At 42.8% G+C, this 25254-nt stretch overlaps 1 protein-coding gene across 2 annotated transcripts; it reads right to left on the bottom strand.

The window, feature by feature from the left end:
* Positions 1 to 2322: 2322 nt before the first annotated feature.
* Positions 2323 to 24498, bottom strand: NR2C2 (nuclear receptor subfamily 2 group C member 2). 2 transcript variants are annotated; one of them, XM_075183697.1, is made up of 14 exons: positions 24269 to 24498; positions 19160 to 19249; positions 16249 to 16446; positions 15707 to 15809; positions 15008 to 15187; positions 14239 to 14386; positions 12573 to 12666; positions 12329 to 12465; positions 11839 to 12016; positions 11196 to 11317; positions 9974 to 10113; positions 9729 to 9866; positions 8289 to 8394; positions 2323 to 8045 (listed from the first exon to the last, which is right to left on the bottom strand). In XM_075183697.1, the coding sequence occupies exons 2-14, from the start codon at positions 19229 to 19231 to the stop codon at positions 7871 to 7873; spliced, it is 1791 nt and encodes a 596-aa protein (XP_075039798.1). In that variant the 5' UTR covers positions 19232 to 19249; positions 24269 to 24498; the 3' UTR covers positions 2323 to 7870. The 2 variants fall into 2 exon arrangements, with proteins under 2 accessions (XP_075039798.1, XP_075039799.1); XM_075183698.1 differs by having other exon boundaries at positions 12329 to 12462.
* Between the last annotated feature and the right edge of the window lie 756 nt (positions 24499 to 25254).

Here is a 25254-nt window from a genome sequence, read left to right as displayed (position 1 = left end):
AGGTAGGTAGTTGACTGCAAGGATGGAGCATAGTTTGTTTAAGTAACATTCATCTCCTGCTCATCTGTGTGTCCCTGGTTTTAAATGGGTCAGTATTCAGAACACTCACAGCAGCACAGAGAATATCAGGAGATGAGTGATGTGTTAGCGAGGACAGGGCTGCATATGACAGTGGCAGTGTCATAATGTGAAGAGGGGAATGGAGGCAGCAGGAAGCCACAGACTGAGAGTTATATAGTGGAAGGGGCAGGGTCCCCCAGCAGCACAGAGTATATCAGGAGATGAGTGATGTGTTAGTGAGGACAGGGCTGCATGTGACAGTGCCAGTGTCATGATGTGAAGAGGGGAATGGAGGCAGCAGGAAGCCACAGACTGAGAGTTATATAGTGGAAGGAGCAGGGTCCCCAGCAGCACAGAGTATATCAGGAGATGAGTGATGTGTTAGTGAAGACAGGGCTGCATGTGACAGGGGTAGTGACATGATGTGAGGAGGGGAATGGAGGCAGCAGGAAGTCACAGACTGAGCGTTATATAGTGGAAGGAGCAAGGTACAAAAACATACTGGTAGGTTAATTGGCTGCTATCAAATTAACCCTAGTCTGTGTGTGTTGGGAAATTTAGACTGTAAGCTCCCATGGGGACTGATGTGAGTGCGTTCTCTCTACAGCGCTGCGGAATTAGAGGCACTATATAAATGGATGTAGATGATGATGATGAAGGGCCCCACAGCAGCACAGAGCAATGCTGTGAGACTCCTGTCAAAATGATGCAGGAAGATTTTATGTCAAAGGTCCTCTACATGTAACAGGCTTCATACATCCAAATTGTTGTCTTTTACAATTTACACCATTGCACTTTTTAGCTTCTTTCATTAGATTTAAATGTCCAAACATTGGATTAAAAAAGCACGAAAATAAACCACATTATGGCACCTTTCCCAACACAAGTTGTGATTTAACGTAACATTCTGTATGTTTCTCTGTCCTGGTGAAAACCCTGTGACACGATGGTATTACTGACCCATCAGGGAGAGTTATGATTGGATGGGAGCAACCAGATCATCTCTCGTCCAATCATTTTATTATTTTTTTGGCCAGAAACACTGATTCAGGGAACGACATTAAATAATGCGATCAGCTGGGCGTTGTCAGACCCCAATAATTACTAATCTGAGGTATCACCAGTCACTTGGCATTACAATAGCTGAGTTGTGTAGGTAATTAATCTGTATTTATTCTGATGATTAAGTCCAAGAGGTAAATGTATCCAGCTGCGAGTTTCCAGCAGGTTTGAAAAGTGGACATTATGCATAGAGCAACCAATCAGATTATAGCGGGGTATTCAATTGTCAGCGAGTTTTTTTTTCTCCCCGCGGGTTTTTCACGGCAATATCGACCGTTTTGAGTTAGCGCAACGGGAAAACTTGTGCAATTCAATTGAAAAAGAGGGAACGCTGCCCCCGCGCGTTCAACATTGTGTTTGCGAGATTTTAGTGGAGTTTTAACGCGGTCATGTATAACACAAAAGAAAGGTTTTGCATACATTTCCATACATTAGATTGCATTACACATTGATAATATCTACATTACAGTACATTATTTAGCATTTTTTTTAATTGAACTATTGTTTACCATACAATCATCTATACCATGTCAAAACCCATTACTAGATTCATGTTTGTACCAAAAACATACATAAATATAATTAATTAGCGATGTATTTTTTTTTTATGTTTATTTTATTTCATTATTTTTTCACAAGAAAATCAAATGTCAGGCATTAGTGATAAACATAAGTTTAACTTTTTTTCCACATTATTACAGAATTTCAAATACTTTTCAGAGGTTTTTAATTTTTAACACACCCCAAAGAGGTGTGAGATAACACAGCATATTGGCCTGTTTAACGCGCCGCGTTAAAAAAACAATTGAATAGCTTTTAACGCGGCGGCCTCTCACACACCCTATACTTTCAATAGACCTTCTACTGGAGCGCGAGAGGACCGTTTCATGAACAAAAACTGAGCGTTAAAAATGGAATTGAATCGCGGGTAAAGTTAATCCGCTCGAAAATGATAAAAAAAAAAGCGTTAAAATGACTTAACGCGGTCAAAAGCAAAAACTCTCTGACAATTGAATATGTTCCTAGCTGTCATTTTGTAGACTGTACTAAATAAAGTGCCTGTTATATATTGTTGAGCAGTCTCCATGTACATCTTATCACTCGCTCTATATGAACACTGGCTTTAATGCAATTTTTCCACACAGAATAGAGATCATCTAACCTTTAAATAAAAAAAAAAAGCACACGTTCAGCATTGCGAAAGTTTGTTATCCACTTTAATAGTATAAACCTCATTCAGGTAGTATTATTAAGCAACAAGAAAACAAAGCCACATTTAAATAGCATTTAATAAAATGCATAAGCTAATTCATGCACTGCAATACTGTATATACAAAAAACAACAATGCAAATCTCTTCCCGACGAAGACAATGATTAGATATAAAATTTAGATACAAAAAAAACAAACAAAATAAATGAAAAAAACAAAACAAAATAAACATGCCATTTTCTAAAACATCACAGAAACAAGGCTGGTGGAAGAGGACTTCAATGAAAGCTAACAAGCAGACCTGGGGCAACTGCTAGCCCTGTGTGGCCAGTGTCGTGCTCCAAACTTTTTCTGACCTGTAAGTGTTCAAATGACAGTTTACAAAATAATACAATAGGATTACATTTATTTTTTTGCCTTCAAAATGATTTGGGTCCCCCAGCTGCCGACACCACAAGAGGGCGCCGCTACAACCAAATATTAATGCAGCTAAACATCCCAATTCTGGCTGTTAATACAATTGGTAGCAAATTGTAGAAAAATGTTTTACACTTATTGTAGCATAAACAAGGAGTGGAAATATAAATACAATTCTGAATTTTAAAAGCAGGGACACCCAGCCCTCCAAAGAAGTCAGTGCAATTAATTCTACCATAACTAAAATCCCTCTCAAGCAGGGAAAAATGACAGATTACTGAACATAACATGAAGACTGTACGCCATTAGTATCTCTCCTGCGGTTGGTGGATTAGATTCAGCATGGGCGTTCTGGGACTTGTGGTACTCATTAGAGGAGTATATTACTCTATTTAATTCATTTTCTAATTTTTGCGTGCAACATGGGAGGTTTTGTGGCCATATTTCAGCTATCTTACAAAGGATTTAGTGGAGAATTCTACACGATTACACTAAGTAGTTAGTAACGTTTCCTGTCAGGCTGCCTACAAGAACCATACTCCCCAAATAATACCCAGAACTTGGGGTGGATGTTCGTCAATGAAGATTTCCAATGTGAGAAGATAATGCATTGCTAACTACAAGGGTATCACCCACAATAAACTCTACCTTTGAATATTTTTTTAAACTAAAAACAACTTGGTTAATGAAATTGTTCTTTTCCAGGACAATTTTGTGCATGTTGTCTGCATTATATGTTTTGCGTGTCTTTTTTTTTTTTGTATCCCAGAATCCTCCCCTTTAGGTCAATCAATTGAAAGCAGGCAGAAAAAAATTACATCCAAAATACAAACATCTCACTTCCCAAAATGTTAACATCACTATATGGGACAGTGTGTGTGTCCCGCCTCTGGGTGGGCATTGAAAAGAAGGTTTGGTAACATCTTGATGTTGGGCGTACACTGCATTTCAGGTATAATTTTTACACAGTGGCTGCTGCATTATGCCAACAATATAGAATATATAAAGTTGGTTTGTTTTGTGTATTGGATTAGCCAACACCCATTTCCTGAACAGGCACCAATATGTGTATTGATTTGTAGCACTGGGGTCCTGAGTTCAATTCCCAACCATGACCTTATCTGTGTAGAGTTTGTATGTTCTCCCTGTGTTTGCGTGGTTTCCTCCGGGTGCTCCGGTTTCCTCCCACACGCCAAAATCATACTAGTAGGTTAATTAGCTACTATCAAATTGACCATAGTCTCTCTTGGTCTGTGTTTGTTAGGGAATTTAGACTGTAAGCCCCAGGGACTGATGTGAGTGAGTTCTCTGGACAGCGCTGCGGAATTAGTGGCGCTATATAAATAGCTGATGATCATAATATTGCGGTAATAACCTGCCGAGCACGCCAAATACTCATCAACCGAATGAGTGAAAGGATGTTTTCACTGTGCAGTACTGGTAAATGGCTATAGAGGACTTTCTGCAGCTTGTGAAATGTTTTATGGTCTTTGGCAGACTAGGATGACATCATATAAGACTCCAATACTATTGTTGCTATACATTTGGATAAGTACAACTCGCAGCAATAAGTGTCCGCCTTTTTTAATCAACATTATGAGCCTTAAAACATAATGAAGTGACGTGTCCCACGTACATCACTTTCAGTGCAGGTTATTTATGTAGATTTGACACGATGTGCATTTTCATATGACACTGGCATGACTTAGTGGCACTGTACTAGTATGTGAGCATTGGATGCCACACTTCAGCCTGAACTTGTGTAAAGGGCAATATTTTAGGCACATTAATAAGCAACCCTTTGGTGTTTTGCATAATTTGGTTTTTCGGACTAGATCAAGATAGCCGTGGGAAAAGTCCTGAGATGCCTTTAAGCTCTGATTGCCGTAATTTGCCTTGTTGCTGTTGCAATCACAGCTACCAAACGAGGCTGCCATGTCGGCTCTTAGCCCCTAGCTAATTTTCCTTAAATCCAACAACCATTGCAATAACAATTTTGTTGCCCATGCTGAAAAATAGGTGTGAATCTAACCAGACATGGCCTTGGTGTCATCTGCCCACCAAATGTCTGTCATTCATCTGTACTCAAGAAACAGCCCCAGCCCACCCCTGACATGACACTTTGGGGGGAAAAAAAAAGAGTCCCTAAATAAAATTACTACCAGCGAAGACAAACAGTCTTAGAAGAGTATTTCATACACACAGCTTTTTTGAAATGTTGAGATGCATCTCTTATTTAGGAAACAAAAAGGTTAAAGTGCTTGAAAATACGTATGGAATGGAGTTATGCATAAGGTAGACTTTCCCTCAACGTGTCCCACTGGAACTGGGTGACTAAAGCTAGCGTCAGATTGCAGCTTTTAAACTGGCTGAAAAAAGCATAAGTTAAATATTTCAGCACTTCTGCTGTGACCATTCATCAGGAAAACACAGCCTGGACATTTCTCTGTCTGTTGCAGCTCTGAATCTAAACCAAAAAGGCTGAACGATAACCACTTTATTGCAGCTTAAAACCACTGCCGAAGCGATTGAAGGCTGTGTGTGACACTTGCAGGAGAGTTTACATCCACTTTATTGCAACAGTGTTTATTGTTACCGATTTGAATGCCAGCCCCGAACGCTGCAAGCAGCATTTATAGTGAATGTAGCTGCGAGAAATAGGTCAGTGTGACATTCTCACAATACACTTATTTTTTACACTTAAGCGCTAGTATTAAAAAACAAACAAATCTTCTATACCAAATATACCCATCTGCCACTTTTGGGTTTGGTTCAGAGCTGAAAAACACTGTAAATGTACAGCTGACGTTGTCATTGTGTCAGAGGAACAATGCTCACGGCGAACGCACGCAAAAATGTAACTTCAGCTCTTCCCATCTGTATGTTTAAGCAGCTGGGAGTTTTTGTGTGACACAAACACCAGGGACAATGATAGTATAATACAAGGGGCTATGGAGGTCCTCTGGACGCTGCAGGAAACATCTATTCCACAGCCGTTTGGACAGACCTATTTAAAGGATTTAAACAAAGTTTGTGGTTCACATTTTTTATTTTAACATATATAGCTATACCCTAGGTCTTCAGGGAAGTAATGGAGATTGTGCATAGTGTATTTGCACAAGTAAAAGGTACAGAAATGGAGGCTGCTAACGCATGCAGAGCTGGTACCGCAGTCTTGCCTGACACAAACACAGATAAGCCCAATGCAAAGTTTCTTATCAGAGTTCTGTGTATTTGGAAACCTGTCCAAGTGCTTTTAAAGAGTACGTCTCCACATAGTGGAGGCAGCCATTCTCAGGGCTGTACCTCTATCCCTGCGACTATGGAATCCAAAAGGAATTAGTGACTTCGGAGGCATGCTGTGCCTCATGCCTCAGTGAGGTCACTACTTCCTAGCTAAGCAACAGGCTGCATTCTCAGAGGCAAAATGGTGGCTTCCACTGTGCAGAGGCTAGGGGTACGCTTTAAACAGGAAAATACAAAAGATCCCGCCGGGCGTCTGTCTCGTTTCCCTGATCGGCCGTATCGCGCTTTAGACGTAACACTTCCGGCTGCAGCGTAATGATTTGACAAATCTATTTACTGTTGTGAGGAACGAACGGCAATAAGCACATTTCAATAAGTTATAAATACAGATTTCAAATAAGTGCATTGGAACTTTAAACAGTCATATTCCAATAAGGCTTTGACATAAGCCATGAATAGATATCTAGGTAATTCTTAAAATACAGCGTGTTGAAAGTCAATAATTTCATGGGTTTTCATATATAAAAACTGACATTTTATTCTCTAGTTTCTGGTGTACGTCCCCATATTCATCGTTAACTCACATAATAATGTCTGTGTTTTGGACAATAAGCAGGTTTGTGGCTTCATTAAGCGACATATAAGAGTTCCCGGCAGCAAGCACAGGATTCCTGGCAACTAAAAGAAGGTAATCACAATACTACTGAGACAGCCGTTACTCTGTCACCCATCTCCGTCCGTCCATGATTGTCCGCTGCATTCTAAGCAATGTTGTAGCAGAAAGTCTGCGACATATTCAGCTTTCTGGGTTAACACAAGCTGCACAATAAGCGATCGAAGGGGTCTGGTAAGTCACAAATTAAAAGTATAGTCCACGGAAGTGAAACGGGGAACATGGTTCTAAACGCCAAACAAACAGAGCTCCGTTCCTTACCTAGAACTCTTCTTGTTCAGGAGCTTCTTGAAATTGTAGCATTGTTTCAGCTTACACATTGGTCTGAGGTTGTTTTTAAAATGTTATAATGTGTTTAGGAAGCAACAGAGTAACGGAGCGTCATTTACTAAGAACAATGCACAAGCTGCAGCAACAAGGATTTGCAGTAGCCCAATTAAAGGCACTTGCCTATTGGCTGCCATGGGTTTCTGCACATCTCAGTAAATACCCCCGTTATATCGTACTGTTAATTCGCTAGCAGACTTTTCTGTCCACCTCTATTGCAGTTTATTTTTTGTCTCCGGAAAGGCTGATCTACTTGGCAACAGAAACGTTACGTCAATCTGAAATGACTTCGACCACATCACAACTAAAAAAAAAAAAAGTCAAAAATGTTGCGTTCTTTCTTACCGGCCCGTCGGACATAAATCCTTGTATATCTTTCAGGTTTATTTTAAAACGACAAGACGGACACCTCCCCACCGGCTCCTGGATGCAGAGCAAATCCTAATTTTAATCAGAATGTGGGCTATTCGTTCACGAAGAGCCAGAGATGTTCTTAAGGCATCGCTTGAAATATATTTCGGACATCACGTAATTAATAAATGGCAGGTATTTAGGTATAGTTACTGGCTGTGCAGGCTACATAGCTTGTTATTGTGTTCTCTAGACTGCTAGCCTGGTTTAGAAAACATTAAACTGTAACAGATATATGTCCCTACCTGATAATCTGCGTATGGCTGTTTATACTGCACTTCTGTCCAGGTAGTGGAAAAGTCTACAGGCAAATGAAACGTTCACTGGCCGAGGGAATAATAGAGGGGCAGCATTTAGTCCTCAGTGGGGTCTGTGTATGCGTTTCCCCCCACAAATGCGCTTTCTTACTCCCTAGAAGGGTAAGTTGAAAAGTGCTTGATTCGTGCGCGATTGGTAGTGCCGGCTATACGCTGGTCCCGGTGATCTGCCCGTTGTATTCCGCGGTCTCCATCTTCAGGATATAGGGGATGATGCTGTCGATGGGAACGTTGCCAATAAGGCCGGTAAAAAAAAGTTCTTCTGTGATGCTGGAGCTCATGAGTCTTAGGGCCGGAAGGCGAACCAGGATTCGGGCCAATCTAGGGGAGAATATAGGAAGGACAGTGAAAGCCATAAAAGCTATAATCCACCTAGAGCCAAAAGTATACCGTTCAGACTCCATTTCTACATATGTCTCTGCCAAATTTCACCACAACAGACATAGATTCTGCCCAGGGAACTAGAACTATCTGTAAATTACATCTATTATCTTGTGTAGCATTTGCTTAGTGTTTGCTCAAATCAACATTTCATATCGGTGGTTTCATTGTGTGAAACATTACCTGTAAGTGTCCTCAGGGTATGTTTTCTGTACATAGTCCTGAAGCTCCATTTGTGCCTTTTCCTGAAACTTCTCGATTTGGGGCGTGCAGGAGAGACCTGGGTGATCTGTGTAGGCAGTCACACAATGCATACACACTATTAATGCTGGTCAGCAAGTAGATACATTTCTTATATGGCTCAGGCCTGGAATGTGTAACTAAAGCAGAAAAAGTTGTTATGTTGTGGAGGACAGATAATCTCAGCAAATTATTTCATAAAATTATGTCCCATCTGTATAATGTACCCAGTGCCACCACCTCCTACAGGATGTCCCATCTGTATAATGTACCCAGTGCCACCACCTCCTACAGGATGCCCCATCTATATAATATACCCAGTTCCATCACCTCCTACAGGATGTCCCATCTGTATAATGTACCCAGTTCCACCACCTCCTACAGGATGTCCCATCTATATAATGTACCCAGTTCCATCACCTCCTACAGGATGTCCCATCTGTATAATGTACCCAGTTCCATCACCTCCTACAGGATGTCCCATCTATATAATGTACCCAGTTCCATCACCTCCTACAGGATGTCCCATCTGTATAATGTACCCAGTTCCATCACCTCCTACAGGATGTCCCATCTATATAATGTACCCAGTTCCATCACCTCCTACAGGATGTCCCATCTACATAATGTACCCAGTTCCATCACCTCCTACAGAATGTCCCATCTGTATAATGTACCCAGTTCCATCACCTCCTACAGGATGTCCCATCTATATAATGTACCCAGTTCCATCACCTCCTACAGGATGTCCCCATCTATATAATGTACCCAGTGCCACCACCTCCTACAGGATGTCCCACCTACATAATGTACCCAGTTCCATCACCTCCTACAGGATGTCCTATCTGTATAATGTACCCAGTTCCATCACCTCCTACAGGATGTCCCCATCTATATAATGTACCCAGTTCCATCACCTCCTACAGGATGTCCCATCTGTATAATGTACCCAGTGCCACCACCTCCTACAGGATGTCCCACCTACATAATGTACCCAGTTCCATCACCTCCTACAGGATGTCCCATCTATATAATGTACCCAGTGCCACCACCTCCTACAGGATGTCCCACCTACATAATGTACCCAGTTCCATCACCTCCTACAGGATGTCCCCATCTATATAATGTACCCAGTTCCATCACCTGTTACAGGATGTTCCATCTACATAATGTACCCAGTTCCATCACCTCCTACAGGATGTCCCATCTACATGATGTACCCAGTAATCCTATACCAAAACTGAATTACACCTCACCTACACCTCATACTACGTAAGAATTCAGCTTTCAACTGTATCCTAAAGGGAAAATGTCCCAGACAATAATAATACAATGCTTGCAGATGTAACTTATATAAGCTCAGACAACGGTCATGTCTCTAACCTGGACTGAAGAGGACCACAGCCTTGAGATAAGCGTATTCATATCCATCGATGTCCAGTTTGGCCATGCTGTTACAGAACTCCTGGAGTTTCCATATATGTTCCATCACCTGCTTTATTCTGTCTCCAGACAGTTTGTCTGCAAAATAAAAATATCCTTTATTGTGTATATAAATTACAGGACGTTCAGGGTTCACATCTGGGCACCAAGTCAGTACACAGGACCTCACGTATGTGGACACCTACCTTCCTGAATGCTGTTTTGTAGGTGGTTCACAATGGCAGCCAAAATGGTGGAGAGACTCATCACTTGCGAGCACTGTGCAAGACCCAGCGTGAAAAGCTCGTTCCAACAGGCACGTACAAGACTTGTGTTACACTCCTGCCTGGAAGACATGGTACAAGATCCAGGTCAGACATTTAATAATAGTAGGAGGACAACATGTGTGTAGTGGAGAAGCCATTTGTAAGAACTGTCTGTTGAAGCAGCCGGATAGCTCCATCTATAGAGCCCAGGGATCCAGAAGAAGACATCAGAGCCTCACTGGGCATATGGGGGAGGCCAAATTCAATACCCAATCAGGCTACAATGTCTGCCAGGCAAACTCCAGCTGATCGGAGAAGTCCAATAATGAGGGGGTCACCAGCACTGCACACCTCCTGAAATACACATAACTATACCATCTTCCTCGTTCTATCAGACTATCCCTTAGCCTGTATAGCTTCAAACAGTCATTGAAAACCCACCTGTTTATAAAAGCCTATCAGTCCTCCACTAAACCATCTCACCATGTAGTATACCTCACCCTCTTTCATCCTCCGTCTCTCCCACTCTTGTCCTCAGATCCCCTTACATTGGCTCACCCCCATGTGTCATCCGTTTGTCTGCCCCTTTCCCTTTAGATTGTAAGCTTTAGTGATCAGGGCCCTCTTCCCTCCCGTTCTCATTACTTATAACATGTGCTCACCAGCTACACTGCGCACCTCCTCCTCGGGCTCTCTCTTCATTGACTTCTCCGCTCTGCAACCCCACAGACCTCAGTTTTGTTTAAGTGCCCAAGGAGTTGGGCTGTTTAAGTAGCCCTCTGTTTAACAGCCCTCTGTGTGGTACTGCCTCATATGGCGTCCTTAACATCCTTAATAACGCTTATTGATAATAATAATAATAGTAACTATACTATGACTAATCTGCGTACAACCTCCGTTGCAGATCTAACAGTTCTGTGAGAGGGGCGTGTGCAGTAGCTGGAGGGGGAGGAGTTAATGCTTTAGTTGTAGTTCTGCCCTCTAGTGGTAACTGCTACAAACACCCAGCTGTCTGCACTGACATGAGGGTTGGAAGAGGTGCATCTATTATGGAACTGGGCCTGTACATTCAGAGGAGACTGCAGATCCATATCGACTATAAACGTCTGAACAATGACACCCATAACGCACCTGTCCCAGACAGTGAGACGTCCATACTTACCCCAGGGCTTGGAAGGCAGGAATGGATCGGGCCCAGTGCATGGACAGGAAAAGCAAGCGAGACGCTGACTCGCAGATATAGTGCACGTTCAGGTATTCTGGCATCGGGCTCGGCATCGTTAGCTGAAACAGACCAGGAAACATCAGCAAACGGTGAAATCACTGACAGCGCGGTCTGGTCTATTAATCTTCCTAATGACGGAGGACTGAATCATTTTCATTCACAAGGAAACTAGAAACTGGATACAAAACTATAAAAACTTTATTTGTGAGAACAAGGAACTGCAGTCAGCGTTGTTCTGACGATCTCACAAAGAACACAACACCTCCGCCTCACCCGTACGTCATGAATACGTAAGAAGAGGATAACTGTTTGAATATGAGACAATCTGCTATTCAGAGGCATATAAAGCATTTCGGTTCTTAAAGGAGAAGGAACAAATTCAAAATATACAAATATATCTATACTATGTAAAAATAAGTGACAGTTCTGCTGGTTGAGGTTTATGGGGGGTGTATGATAATTTTAGCTCTGGGTGGAGGTCACTGAACTTGTGACCCAATACGGCCATCCTTAAACTTTGGCCGCCAACCCAAAGAAATTATTTCCCTGGTTTATCTCTATAGAAAGCATCATCACCAACCTTAAATGTGACGTGTGTGTCTGACAGAAGGGGTCCTTCCACCTCCAGGATAGGGGTGGCCTGATCCCGGCTAATAACATGAATGTTCCCTCCCGTTGCGGCGTCCATCCCGTCCGCCAGGCTCTGCCCGGCAGCACCGTCCGCTGTGTTAAGTGCTTTTGCTAAGGTATCAAATGCCCTGTAAGAGTCAACATAGAAATGTTATAGTATCAGTGAGAAGAGCGGAGCACAATACGGGCGATTCAGGAGTCTGCCAATGGGGACATTGTAGAATCAACTTTACCCATCATGCCCAGCAGTAGCGGGACAAGTGCCAGAGCAGACAACTGCCATAAGATTATAGTGGTGGTTTTAGAAGAATCTTAGTTCTGCAGGTTTCCGAGGTTGGATATACTGTAATATACGACTAGGCACAAAACACACTGATAAAATGAGGAAAACCCTCCATATTACACCTCCTATTATATACATACCCTTATGGGGTACCTACTGAGTGATCTCACTGGAGAATTGGTCCTCTGGTTGGACATCCGATGTGTCCCCGTTGTTCAGTGACTCCGACAGGTTGGCCAGTGATGTTACAACGTTTGCCAGTGTTCCCAACCCGCTCTGACTCGTGTCCGTCTGCTGGATACACAGAAAATGTATTTATTGTTAAACGCACTAGAATAGACTCCCCTGATAAATGCTTATACAACAGGACAATGATGGGGGGGGTCTAATATCCGCCTCACCTTGGAATCCGCAGACAGAACCATGGTGCCATCGTCTCGTATGAGCGGCTGCTGAATATTCACCAACATCCCCGGATCTAGAAGTCCCACTTGTCTATTGTCACCACATATTGGTACAAAGAAACAAAGCAAAATATACCAATGTATCTCTTAATGCTTGTACCATAGGAATAATGTCACATGAAACTGTAACCACATGTTTAACTGGGGAAAAAGAAAGAAACGTGTTAATGAGCTATTTCAATTAAGAGAGAAATGAGTTTAGGTTGTGAATGACCTATCTGCAGTAGTGCAAGGAAGCCGTCCCCCCGTGAAGGGTTTCTGTGACCTCACTTGGTTTAAAATAAAGTGTGTTGTGTAATTTGTTTTTTATTTTATTTAAAAAGTTTCCATTTAAAAAATATAGTGAATGAGTGCGAGTAGCATCGAAGCCACAAATTAGCACTAGTAAAATCAGAGATTATTTTTTCAGCGTGAGGAAAAATGAGACAGAGAGAGATAGAGAAAGGAGTGGGAGAGCAAGGAAAAAGGAAAGAAAGCGAGAGAGAGAAAAAAAAAGGAGAGAGCAGAGCGAGCGAGAGAGAAAATGGAGAGTAAGAGCGAGCGAGAATGAGAGAGCAAGTGAGCAAAAGAGCAAGAGCGAGAGAACGAGCAAGAGCAAGTGAGAGAGAAAACAGAGAGAGTGTGAGAGATTAAAAGTAGAGAGCAAGAAGAGAGAGAGGGAAGAGAGAGAGATAGAGATAATGGAAAGGGAGTGCGAGAGTAGAGACAGGAAAAAGAGAGAGAGGGAGAGAGAGAGAGCGTGAGAGAGCGTGAGAGAGAGGGAGAAAGGAGAGCAAGAGAGCAGAGCGGGAGAGAAAACCGAGAGTGAGAGAGTAAGAGAGAGAGCGCAAGAGAAAGCGGAGAGAGCGCAAGAGAGAAAGGAGAGAGAGCGTGAGAAAAGAGAGTTAAAGACAAAAAAAGGAGATAGCAGAGCGAGCGAGAGAGAAAATGGAGAGTAAGAGAGAGAGCTTGAGAGAGAGGGAGAAAGTGGAGCGAGAGAGAAAACCAAGAGTGAGAAAGAGCTCAAGGAGAGAGGAGAGAACGGAGAGAGAGCTTGAGAGAGAGGGAGAAAAGAGAGTTAGAGACAAAAAAAAGGCGAGAGCAGAGCGAGTGAGAGAGAAAATGCAGAGTAAGAGTGAGAGAGAGAGAGAGGAGAGAAAGAGCGAAAAGAGAGAAAAGGGAGAGAGAGCAAAAGGAAATAGAGAGAGAGAGAGAGAAAAGAGAGAGAGAGAGAGAGAGAGAGAGCGAAGAGGAAGAGAGCAAGCGAAAGAGAAAGGAGAGAGAGAAAAACGAGAGAGGGAAAAAGAGTCAATCTCTAGATAATATTAATAGAAATAATAATAATAATAATAATAATAATAATAATAAATTATAATTTATCTATAAACCTGTTAGAAATGACTACAACACCTAATAAGATAGATAACAGAACAACTTGCACTCATCTAACAGGAGGACATTGTACATCTGCAGTATTTATGTAAGTTATAAGATGTCTTTTCATATTGGATCAAGTTTTATCTTCGGATTAGTGACTGTTTAAGAGACTGAGGCCCTAAAGGCAGCTGGTGTCTAAGACTGTTTGTGAGACCCCCCCAGGGCACGCCTCGCCCCAGACACTGACCTCCCCCCATCTTTGTCAGACACAAATGTCGGAGTTGCTATGAGGGGGCTCCTCAGGTCCTTCCGGATGTAGATCTTTTCCGTGGACGCTGCGCAGTTTGTGGGCTTCTCCCGCTGGATGTCAAAGGGTTTTCTCTCACTCTGCACCGCTAAGAAAGACAAACATCCGCACTTAGACCCTTTACACACACACACACACACACACACACACACACACACACACACACACAGCAACTGCTCACTAGACAATCGCTAGACGGCTGTATTGGCAGAAGCACCAACCTCCCATCTTACAATGCCTTTGTCTGGATTTAAAGTAGAACCAACATTAAACTGAAATAAAAGAACTACAACCAAAAATAAAATAAAAATAAACCTAATACTAGGACTTCTGATATCAACATAATACATTTGGTCATCATATAAAACCACAGATGGAAACGTAATCCCTCGTAATGATCAATATTCCCTTTGAATGTATCCTAGGTGCATAAATATAGTGACCGATAATTCTGCAGAGCTGAATACAGTCACAGTAGTGGCAATGAGGGTTTCCCATGACTTCTACAAATGCAGGACAACAGTAAATGATGCAGAAGTTTTGCCTTTTTGCCTTGATGAGATGTTGTCCCTTTAAACCCCAATTAAATAGATTTTTTGTGCACTTCTCATAATGTGGCAGAGTAACACAACAGAAACGCCTGTGCTTAGTGAATCGGAGGCTCAGATACAACCCTGGCGCGGTGCCCGTACCCCCCAGTCACACTCACATTCCATCTTCATGCCCATTTCCAAGCATTTCTTAAGCCGGCAAAACTGGCACCGGTTCCGGTGATGTTTGTTGATGACGCAGTCCTGGCTGCTGCGGCAGCTGTACGTCAGGCTCTTCCTGACGCTTCTTTTAAAGAAGCCTTTGCATCCTTCGCAGCTGACCGCACCATAATGACGACCTGGGGGCAGGAAACAAGAGGAACAACAAGGACATTATTACACTTGTGACGATTCCGTGCACACGTCTCTACTAGAACAATATATTATCATATATGAAGTATATAAGTAACATACGTTGCTCTGTGATACCCAACTAATTATGCCATTGATTCTCGTTTACCACTATCTATACCTACAAGCCCATCATATTCAGTATTAAAGTAACAGTATCGATACAGCCAGGATTAAATTATTCTCTGGGTCTGTGGGATAAGGTTAGCCAGGAACACATAACAACTAATATACAATTACAAAACGATGGGGGATATTTAGAGAAACAAGGTCATGATATTATTACAACATTAATATCACTCCGGACTGAGCTCTTTATACACATATGATGTAATTTGAAGGACGTGGATATGATTATTCCAGTGATGGTGAATTTGGAGTTTGTTGGGTTACTGATATCTGGTTATGGAAGAAAACAAGAATCATATCATATACATCTGATCATCAATAATCCAGCATATAATCACCTGAGGCTTTATCTCCGCACACTACGCAGTATTCTACGATCTGCGGCCGCTGCACTTCCGCCTTGCCCAGCAGTCTCTCCACAGAGGCTGCGTCTGTCACTATCTGGAGGAATACAAACAACAAGACACAGGACGTGCTGAAAAGGGGACTTTGTACTTACTGTTAAATCCCTTTCTCCGAGGCTGTAGGGGGGACACAGACACAGACAGTGAGGAGGGGACTGGGAAACAAAACACCAGGATCTCCTTCAAATACAGAACAAGCATAATTCCATCATGACGCAGAAGTGGCCCCGTAACCTTAGTGAAGGACCACAGAGGTTATAAGAAGCTGAAAGGAGCACGCTAAACTGGGAGCGAGCGCCCTGGAACGGATCTCCTCCTTGCTGCATAGGGCAATATTTCATCTAAAGCTTCTAATATAAATGATAACAAATCTAATCACGGGCAGATGAGATGGACCTCTAGGCTAATGTCTGTGATCACAATCAGTGTTTGTACTGAGATAGACACACTCAGGGTGGTTGGACTCCCTCTCGCACCTGTATTCTCCCTGGCACAATGTTTTCCGTGGTGAAGATAAGCTGCTTGGCATTGGGAGATTCTGGTGTTGCCAATATCACCTTCCCGGCCCCAGATCCATCAGGACTGGTCAAGATAAACTGCTGCTTCTGAGACACGTTGGAATCTACCGCTGTCACGATCTGGATCTTCTGTCCAGTCTGTTGATCGGTCACGATCTGCAAAGACAACTGAGTGACATCGGGCGCATTATGTTGCTGGGGGGCGGGTGGGATATGTGTGTGGGGGGATCATGTTCTTCTGTGAGACAGAAATTATTTCCTTTGCCAACATACGCAGTGAGCACCTAGGGAAGTTAGAAATCCTCAAGCTACAGAAGCCGGGTAGATTAAATAACTGTGCCCCAAATGGCAGATGTAATACGCACTCACAAAAAAGCGCGATTGTGCAAAGTTGCAACTAAGATGTGTACGGTAAGAGAAGCACATGCGCCTGGTTTATGTCCGACGTACGTCACAGACACTTACCTGGCAATTGTGCCCATATTTATAACCATTTCTTTTATGTGCAACAAACACTTTTACTATTAGCCATCAATAAAACTTAAAAAAAAACCTCTATAATATACCAGAAACAACAGTCTCATGTACGGGGGGGGGGGGGAGTTGCTTAAACAAACACATAATAAACCCAAGCAAAGAAGAACCAATCAGCATTCGTGGAGCATTAGCTAACAGCCAATCATATGCAGTTTGCTGGTGCCGACGACAGTCGTCATGAACATCTTTTTCCTAGTCTGCATATGTTCCAAATTGTGTGAACAAACCCTCACTGTACACTGCATCAGTAAGAACGTCACTGTCCTGTCTATCCAAGCGCAGGAAAACCTGCATGGGTGCAAGTGCGTTCGCACTGTTCTGGGCTGACGCAGTGAGGAATCACGCAAGATGCGCTAACTGGCGTGGCCCTCACTCCGCCTCCGCCCCATAGGGTCTAAGGAGTTTAGATAGATATTATTTAATGAGGAAAAAAAATGAAAGAGTACATAGACTGGGCTGAGCCTCCTGCACTTTAAATATATGGACCCCGCCCAGTAGTGGGAGGAGTTAAGCTGCATCGGGTGGGTGACGCTTTGCCCTGTTACTTATGTCTGCGCTCCTCCAAGCTGAATAAAAAAGTTTAACTATGTCGATACTTAAAAAAAGGCTTTGAGTCATAGCGAGAGCTTAGAACGACTTCAACTTCTGTCTACGAAGTATTTAAAGTAACGTCACTGACTCCATTTCCTTGATTGTCTATCCTGCAGCACAAATAACCAGCAATAACACAATTATCCATCCAGTAAACACAAGAATCTGCACCCTGTAAAGTACCATGTGTACTGCTAACATCGAGCGTCCAGAAGACTAATAGACAGAACTTGAACAACATTTTGAGCACTATTTTTGTATATTTAACACATTTACATCATATTACAATATAGACAACTAGGAACCAGTGATGTTATTACGGGAAGAATATAGAGGTAATTCAGAGTACGTCTCACTTACTATTAACCATCCATACCAAAACACAGCAAGGGTTCAGTTCAATATGACATTTTATCAAGATAAAAGTGTATAGTGACAATATAATTAGTAAATAATTAACGGGGACTATCAGCTCACAATCATCTATACGATAAGGGGCAGACAGTGATGTCACAGTGAATTCATAGGCTCTATTCTCATGTATATTGATAGAGCAAATTATTATGAATACTGGTTTGGCCCCCTCTATGGGATGTTGTAATGTGTGGGCCAAATTACCTTGGAATCTTGTGTGTATATACGTTTATTACTAGAGCTCACTTTCTCTTTCAGCGACCTCGTTAGCCTATTGGGGTAAGGCTACATCAAATAGTCTGATGCCTGCTCACAGGGTTTTGGTATGAAAAGTCAATAGTGAAAATGTCTACAGTCATAAGGTCCACAGTTAAAAGGTCGACAGTCAGAATGTCTATATAGTTATAAGATCGACATGTAAAATGTAGACAGGGTTGTAAAGTATACAGTCAAAATATCTTCAGAAATCTATATCTATATTTAAAAAAGCAATACATGTGAAAAAAAAGATATATTATTACCCCACACCCACTGCCCAGGGATGTGGGGTAATACATTTTTCTAGTAACAGCCTACGCTGACAGCACTAGGGTTTATTAAGCTGTCTGGGTAAGGGGCGACCACAGTGTTTGAGTTTTTTTTTTACATGTACTGCCGTTTAAAGTATAGTGATTTATGTTGACATTTTGACCGTCTACATTTTACATGTCACCCCCTTTTAGCTGTGTCTAACTTATGACTGTAGACATTTTGGTATAGACCTTTTCACTGTTGACTTTTCAACTACAACCTGTTTACAGAGCAGACAGCCGGTACCTCCTCTTCTATATCAAACGCAGTTGCTCCACCAATCACCAGCAACCTCTCATCTTCCTAAGCTTCCTACACATGACTATTAGGCTTAGGAAGGAGAGAGCATGCTTTTGATTGGCGGAGGAATTTCCTTTGTGTAGGGAAGAGGAAGGAGCACGATTATCAGCTCTGACATGGACCTCTGTCCACAGAGTGTCGGGATGCCAATGATTACACTGAGAATCATGAATGAGAAATTAAAGCTAAACTCTCATCTACTAAGCTCCTCCCTGCCCAGGCTCCTCTAACTCTGATTGGCCCTCCTGCTTACACCCCCCCCTGGTGAGCATGAGCAGATTTATTTACTGGTCCTGCGCATTACAGAGTCCCTGCGTGGCGCAGTCCCCAGGACTCCTGCTAGGGACGGTGGCACAAATATCTGCGAAAAAGGGAGGAGAGACAGAAGCAATATACAGAATATACACACAGAATGGACCTCACTGGGCCTGAGCAGTATCAGACATTGGTGACATACCTGGATGCGCTGCGGGGTGGATACAGCAGGGTCTGTGGAGATTATTTGGATGCGCTGGGAGGAGCTGGTCATCACTGAAGATTCCTGAACCTGAAGAGAGGACGAACACGCGTCAGAAGATGCTTCATTTTGCCCCAGACCTTAGCAGCAAGTACAGTGTAACCAGTCCCTGGCCCAGAGATTACAATCAAACCAGACAAGATGCTGTCACTGGTGCAAACAGAAATCAGAATATAAGTGCTGGTGAGATCCCACCAATCACTGAGAGAACACTGGTAACCTCTCTCACCACAATAGGTGAGCAGTACAGTGTCAGGGCCGTCTATGGAGTTACTGCAACATTATCTGTCTGAGAAACTGCACAAAGCGCTAACCATTTCCTAATCATTCTGTGTAGCAGCAGCAGGTATGTGTGTGCTGTGTATTCTGCTCTTGTTGTGCTGACTGAGATATAGGAAGCTGGGCTGACAATTCTACAACAATTAACCCCTTTCTACCCTGGAACTATTTTCAACCCCAAAACTGAAGAGGATGTCCTCAGAATGTATTGCTTACAGCTGTGCTACTACCATGCAGGCGTGTTTATGCCGCCATTACCATGCAGGCGTGTTTATGCCGCCATTACCATGCAGGTGTGTTTATGCCAATACCATGCAGGTGTGTTTATGCCAATACCATGCAGGTGTGTTTATGCCAATACCATGCAGGCGTGTTTATGCCAATACCATGCAGGTGTGTTTATGCCAATACCATGTAGGTGTGTTTATGCCAATACCATGCAGGTGTGTTTATGCCACCATTACCATGCAGGCGTGTTTATGCCGCCATTACCATGCAGGTGTGTTTACAATGAAAAACTCCAATCCTTTTGTTGAGTGCATGAAACGACCCCTCTCCACATCTTTATCCCATCACAGCGTTCTCCCCAGCACCTATTACCCGGGTGCTCAACCGGCTGTTTTTATTTGCCACCCGGCTCTTGGAGCCCAATAGATTCTTATTATAATAGAATAAACCATTGTTTCTCCTATTAGAACAGGCGCTATGTGAGCACTACAGCCAGCAGTGGGGGGTATTCAATTAGGTTTCCGGTCTGCGGTAACGCACTGCGAAGGCAATCCACGGTACCGTAATAATGTGGCTTTTCATGCGCACCCCGTAGGGTTGCAAAGGAAAATCTGCGTTATTGTGGTAGCGTATTACTGTCAATACTGCACACTTTTCACTGTAGCGCACGTTACAGCGATCGGGAAAGCTAAATGAATATGCCCCAGTGTGTGTTAAACCTCTGAACACCAGTCTGACTAGTCGTGCAAGGTGTGGGCTAAAAGCTCCAACATTTTGCAATATTATCACAAATTATTACAACTGCCCCCACCCGGCTACTTCTTAATGCCAACTGGTTGGCAAAATTTTCTGGGGAGAACAATGCATCAATCATCCCGCAAAAGGAAATCTCCTTCTGCGCTGCTCCACAACACGAACCACCGGCTCCATACGCTGCACAGCCGGAGGGGAGGAACTGAGCAGAGCCAGGGACAACTTGCATTATCGCTATAGTGACCTTTATAAAATTAAAGGATAATGTGCAGTTACGTGATCCCGGCCTCACTAATACGCAAGGCTTGCTTTGTATCTGCGTTTTATGGGTATAATATATTTTTAAAACTTTACATGTGTATCAGCAAGTTAATGCTTTAGTCTGTCCTGTCATTTATAGAGAGAAATCTTCTATTTCCAGAATCCATGATAAAGTTACTTCTTAATGAACGGTGTAATATGTGGAAGCGCTGAGAACTTATGACAACCTGCGCAATCCACTACGTACCGCAGCCTCCGCTCTTCATTGAGGAGGGAATAGAATGTAGGTCGGCTGAGTAAGGGGACTGAACATCTACATAATGAGGGAGCTATGTATCCGCTGCCTGATCACACTCGCTGTCTTCTAATGAAACCGGTGGGACATTCACGCAGATCTGGGAGAGTCTAATTATAGGCTGTGATGAAGCTTCTCAACCAGAACACTCCTCATTACTACCCATATATTCAACTACTATCCACAGATCAATGTTAAAGGAAGTCAAGAATAATAGGGAAGCGGATTAAAGTCAAACTAAAAAGAGTTGATGCAGATATACACAACATTCAGCATATACGTGTTCCAGTCTTGGTGTTCTGGATTATATTTCAATGCAAACTGCAATATACATGTATTTGTGTGGTGTGAGAGTGATCGTATCACATTCTGTGCAGCTTTACGTGCAACTGCTATTACAAAAAAAACCCACTTTTTTCAATGTATTTTTATTAATGATTTTATTATTAACAGGTGTAAATAATTCAATATTTTTTTCTGTGTGTTCTAATGGGACTTATATGCACATATGTACTATTCATATCCTGCACTGAGTTCTGTCTGTATATGGGAAGTAATGTATAGCCAGAGAGTATTTATACCCATATTCAACAGGAGATGTTTCCTCAGACCCGCTTGTAGATGAATACGGGGGTTCGGGCACTTAAACTACATGCGTTTGCTTTTAAATGCAAATTACATTCACTTTGTATTCCTTAATGGATCAGGCCCATCACAGACTTCCATCGATCTTAGGGATTTGTCTCATTAACACTAATATGATATACTCACTGATAGTTTAACAACACTGCTCTGTATGATAACACTAATGTAAATAAATGATGCTCGGTGGTGCTCAAGGATTGAAATATCCAGATGCAAATAAAAAAAGTATGGTTTATTAACCAAACGATCAGCCATTGCTCATGTGCTTTTTCCAAATCTCAATCCAAAATGAAATAAGCAACATGAACGGCATTATACAGTCACATAAATAACGCAATAAGCACAGAAGTTACTAGAACCATACTATAGCACATTCTCTTTAAAATAAAATGCAGATTGTAACATTTTTAATCTGCAACGCTTTCCATTGGGCTCAATACAGCTTTGTAGATTGGATTCCATAGCGCTATAGAGCACGTTAGTCCTCCAGCACCACAAGCTACAGTATGTTTGGGGGATTTCGAACTGAATGAAAGTTCCAAAAAATATATAATTTTTATTTCTGTTTAAATAGAACTTTAAAGAGAGCAAAGTTAAAGTAGCTGCTGTCACTGTAGTTTTTGTACTTCAGTGGAGAACATTTACCAACGTGTCCATAAAAGTGCAGTTATTAACCAGCCAGATATTTGCTACAGTTATCTAACTTGTACTAGATCGATCAAAGCTTAATGCTGATGAGTTATTGCACTTTGCAAGGAGATACCCTCAATGTGCTACAAACAACCATAAAACGAACGACACTAACCCACAAACTTCATCATTTCATGAACTCTCATTGCACTGACCCAGAGGAAGGCCCCCAATGTGACAGTTACCAATTTAGCCTCACAGGGGAAAAAAAAAAAAAATTCCTGACCCCAAATATGCATATCGGATAAATTGCCAGGATCACCTCCATAATGACCTCTAGTAATTATAGCCATTAATGTTATTGTATGTAATAAAGGCATCCGATTCATCTTGAATTGAGTTATTGAATTTGCCATCACCAACTCATATGGTAAGGCAAGCCACAGTTCAACTACTGTTACAGTAAAGAATCCTTCCTATGCATATGGTAAAACTATCTTCCTTCAATTAGCAACGAATGACCCCTTGTCATTATCTACCTCAATGTCTTCCATTTCAGATGTCAGTAACCTAAATGTTACCATGATACTAATATTTGTTACTATAAGGTTTTTATTTTTACTGTCACCTCTTTATCACCCTTCCAAGCCCTCCCCATTACCATTATTTAAGTTTCATCTTGCGCACTGCTTATATGCTTCCCCTCCAGCCATCCAATCATCTTTTCCTGTGCAGCTTCCTCTAAGTCCTCCGTCTTATACCAACTTCTCGTCCACTTATTTCCTTTCTAAGGGTCAATTGTCTTTCAGGTGTAGCACAAGGGATGGGTAACATACTACCTTGTAGGTCATTGCTGTAAGCTGATAATCACCCAGCTATCTCTAATAGAGAGTGTAACATTACATTATGTCAAACTAACATACAACAGTGGTTAAACAGGTTCTCGTGATTGTGAAACACTATACCTTCCTCTTAATATGTAAGAACAGGAGGTGCCAAACATACCAAGGTCACCGCAGGATTATGATGTGATTGTAGATGCAACAAAATATATACGGCTTGACAATTTTGGCTTATTAGCAAACCACTCAGAACTTCAAATACCCAAAGAGGTACAATTAAGATTTATTATCTTGCAATCACATCTGCAAAAATCCAAATACAAACGATCATAAACTACAAATAAACTCTTTACTTAGCACAGCTACAAACAGCTCAAGGTACCAAAAACACAATAATATAGAAAAAAAAAGATATAAGCTATTTTTGGGAACCAATGAATGGATTTTAAATCATAATAACAAATATCTACATTTTGCAGCAAAAAGGGAGCCCGTTGGGAGGCATCGCTATAAACCCTGGAACACTGGGAGCATGTCCTTATTCTCATCAGGTCACCTGAGGTTAGGGGGACATAAAAAAAGGATTTGTTGTAATGGCAGCTGCCGCCACTAGATGGCGATGCGCATAAGCAGCAACTGCTCTAGACGCCGAGCTCTAATAGCCACGCCTCAACAACCTGATTGGCTCTCGGAAGCGTCAGTTGTCAAAAGAGGCACCGCCCGCTACCCAAACTCTGGCTGCTGATTGGGTGAAGTAGTACGCCCCCATCGCCGCGTCTAAAATAAATAAATAAAGGCATCGCGTTGCGGGAAGAAATATGGCGGTTATTGGCGATCTGCCAGGCGGGTGTAGAGCGGGTGTCAGAGCGCTGCGGGCGTCGGGTCACGGTGGAGAGGTTTAGGGCACAGTCTTGGGTGACGGCGTTGTCGGGTGGCCGTGTTGTCAGCGGTGTCAGGTGACAGGGTAAGCGGGTAACGGGCGCTCAGTACGCCCGGTGGGGGGTGGAGTGTGACCCGAGTCCGCCCTGGCTCCTCCCCCGCCGCTCGTGGTGGTTTTATTTCACCTCAGTCCGGCCGTCCCGGGGAGGCCTCAGCCGCGGCGCCGCCTCTCCTTACCTCACCGCTGCGGAGGTCCGTGTCACAGCCGCATCCCCTCAGCTCCTGGCGGCCCCCACTGCTGCCCGCGCCCGGGAACGGCCGCTGAACCCCGGTTCTTTAGGTAGTTTTTTAGTTTTCCATTCGGTGAGAGGTCAGAGGTCGTGACCCCGCGCTCCGCCGCCTCTTTTCCCCCCTCTACAGTTTCCTCTTCCCTCTCGCTCAGAGTGCGGGCGGGCGGGGGTGACGTCAGCCTGCGATAAACGCGGATTGGCTGATTGGGGTGGTGGGCGTGACTAACGGAGCCCCTCCCCCTGTATCACTGAGATCTGTCACGACGACTTTACTTCGTATAAACTTTATTTAAAATACATTCGGTGCAATCTGCTGGCAGCACCCTGCCCGGCGTAGGCTTGTCACGTGATTGCTTGTTTGGATTTCTATTCATATAAGCTTTATTGACAGCACATGTAATTAATACATGTAGGGTGACCTGTGGCATGCAGCCCTTGGGGGGAGGACTACAAGACCCAGCATGACTTGTCAGCCTCTTACACCAGCTGGAGAGGCACAAGTTGCCTAGGCCTGTTCTAGAAGAGTCTGTGTGTTCCTGCTGTAGCTCCCATCTGCCCTTGTTGTACCCCAGTCCCATAATGACATGTTTATAGGGACAGACTCCTGAAATATCATATCAGCAATCTCTAATTTCCATGGACAGTCCCCAGAATTAAAGATTTGCCTGTGAAAATGTCCCTACTTAAGTATTCAGCAATTACAGTGTAATGGATCTTCTACATGTTGATGGTGAGGTGTCGCAGGGTTTCAAAAAAAACATAGGGGCAGATTCACTGCGCGGAAAGGTGACGGGATGTGTCTCCGAAACATCTGCATAGACACATAGGGGTAGATTCAATTCCCTGTGTTCTTCGTGGGCTGTGCACTAAACCGTTGCTATGGTAATAGATGAGTATTATTACTGTTACTACAGTTGAATTTACCATTGTAAC

The sequence above is a fragment of the Mixophyes fleayi genome, chromosome 8, assembly GCF_038048845.1.
Source record: "Mixophyes fleayi isolate aMixFle1 chromosome 8, aMixFle1.hap1, whole genome shotgun sequence".
In the NCBI taxonomy this organism is placed as follows: domain Eukaryota; kingdom Metazoa; phylum Chordata; class Amphibia; order Anura; family Limnodynastidae; genus Mixophyes; species Mixophyes fleayi.
This window is presented reverse-complemented; position numbering and strand designations above follow the sequence as displayed.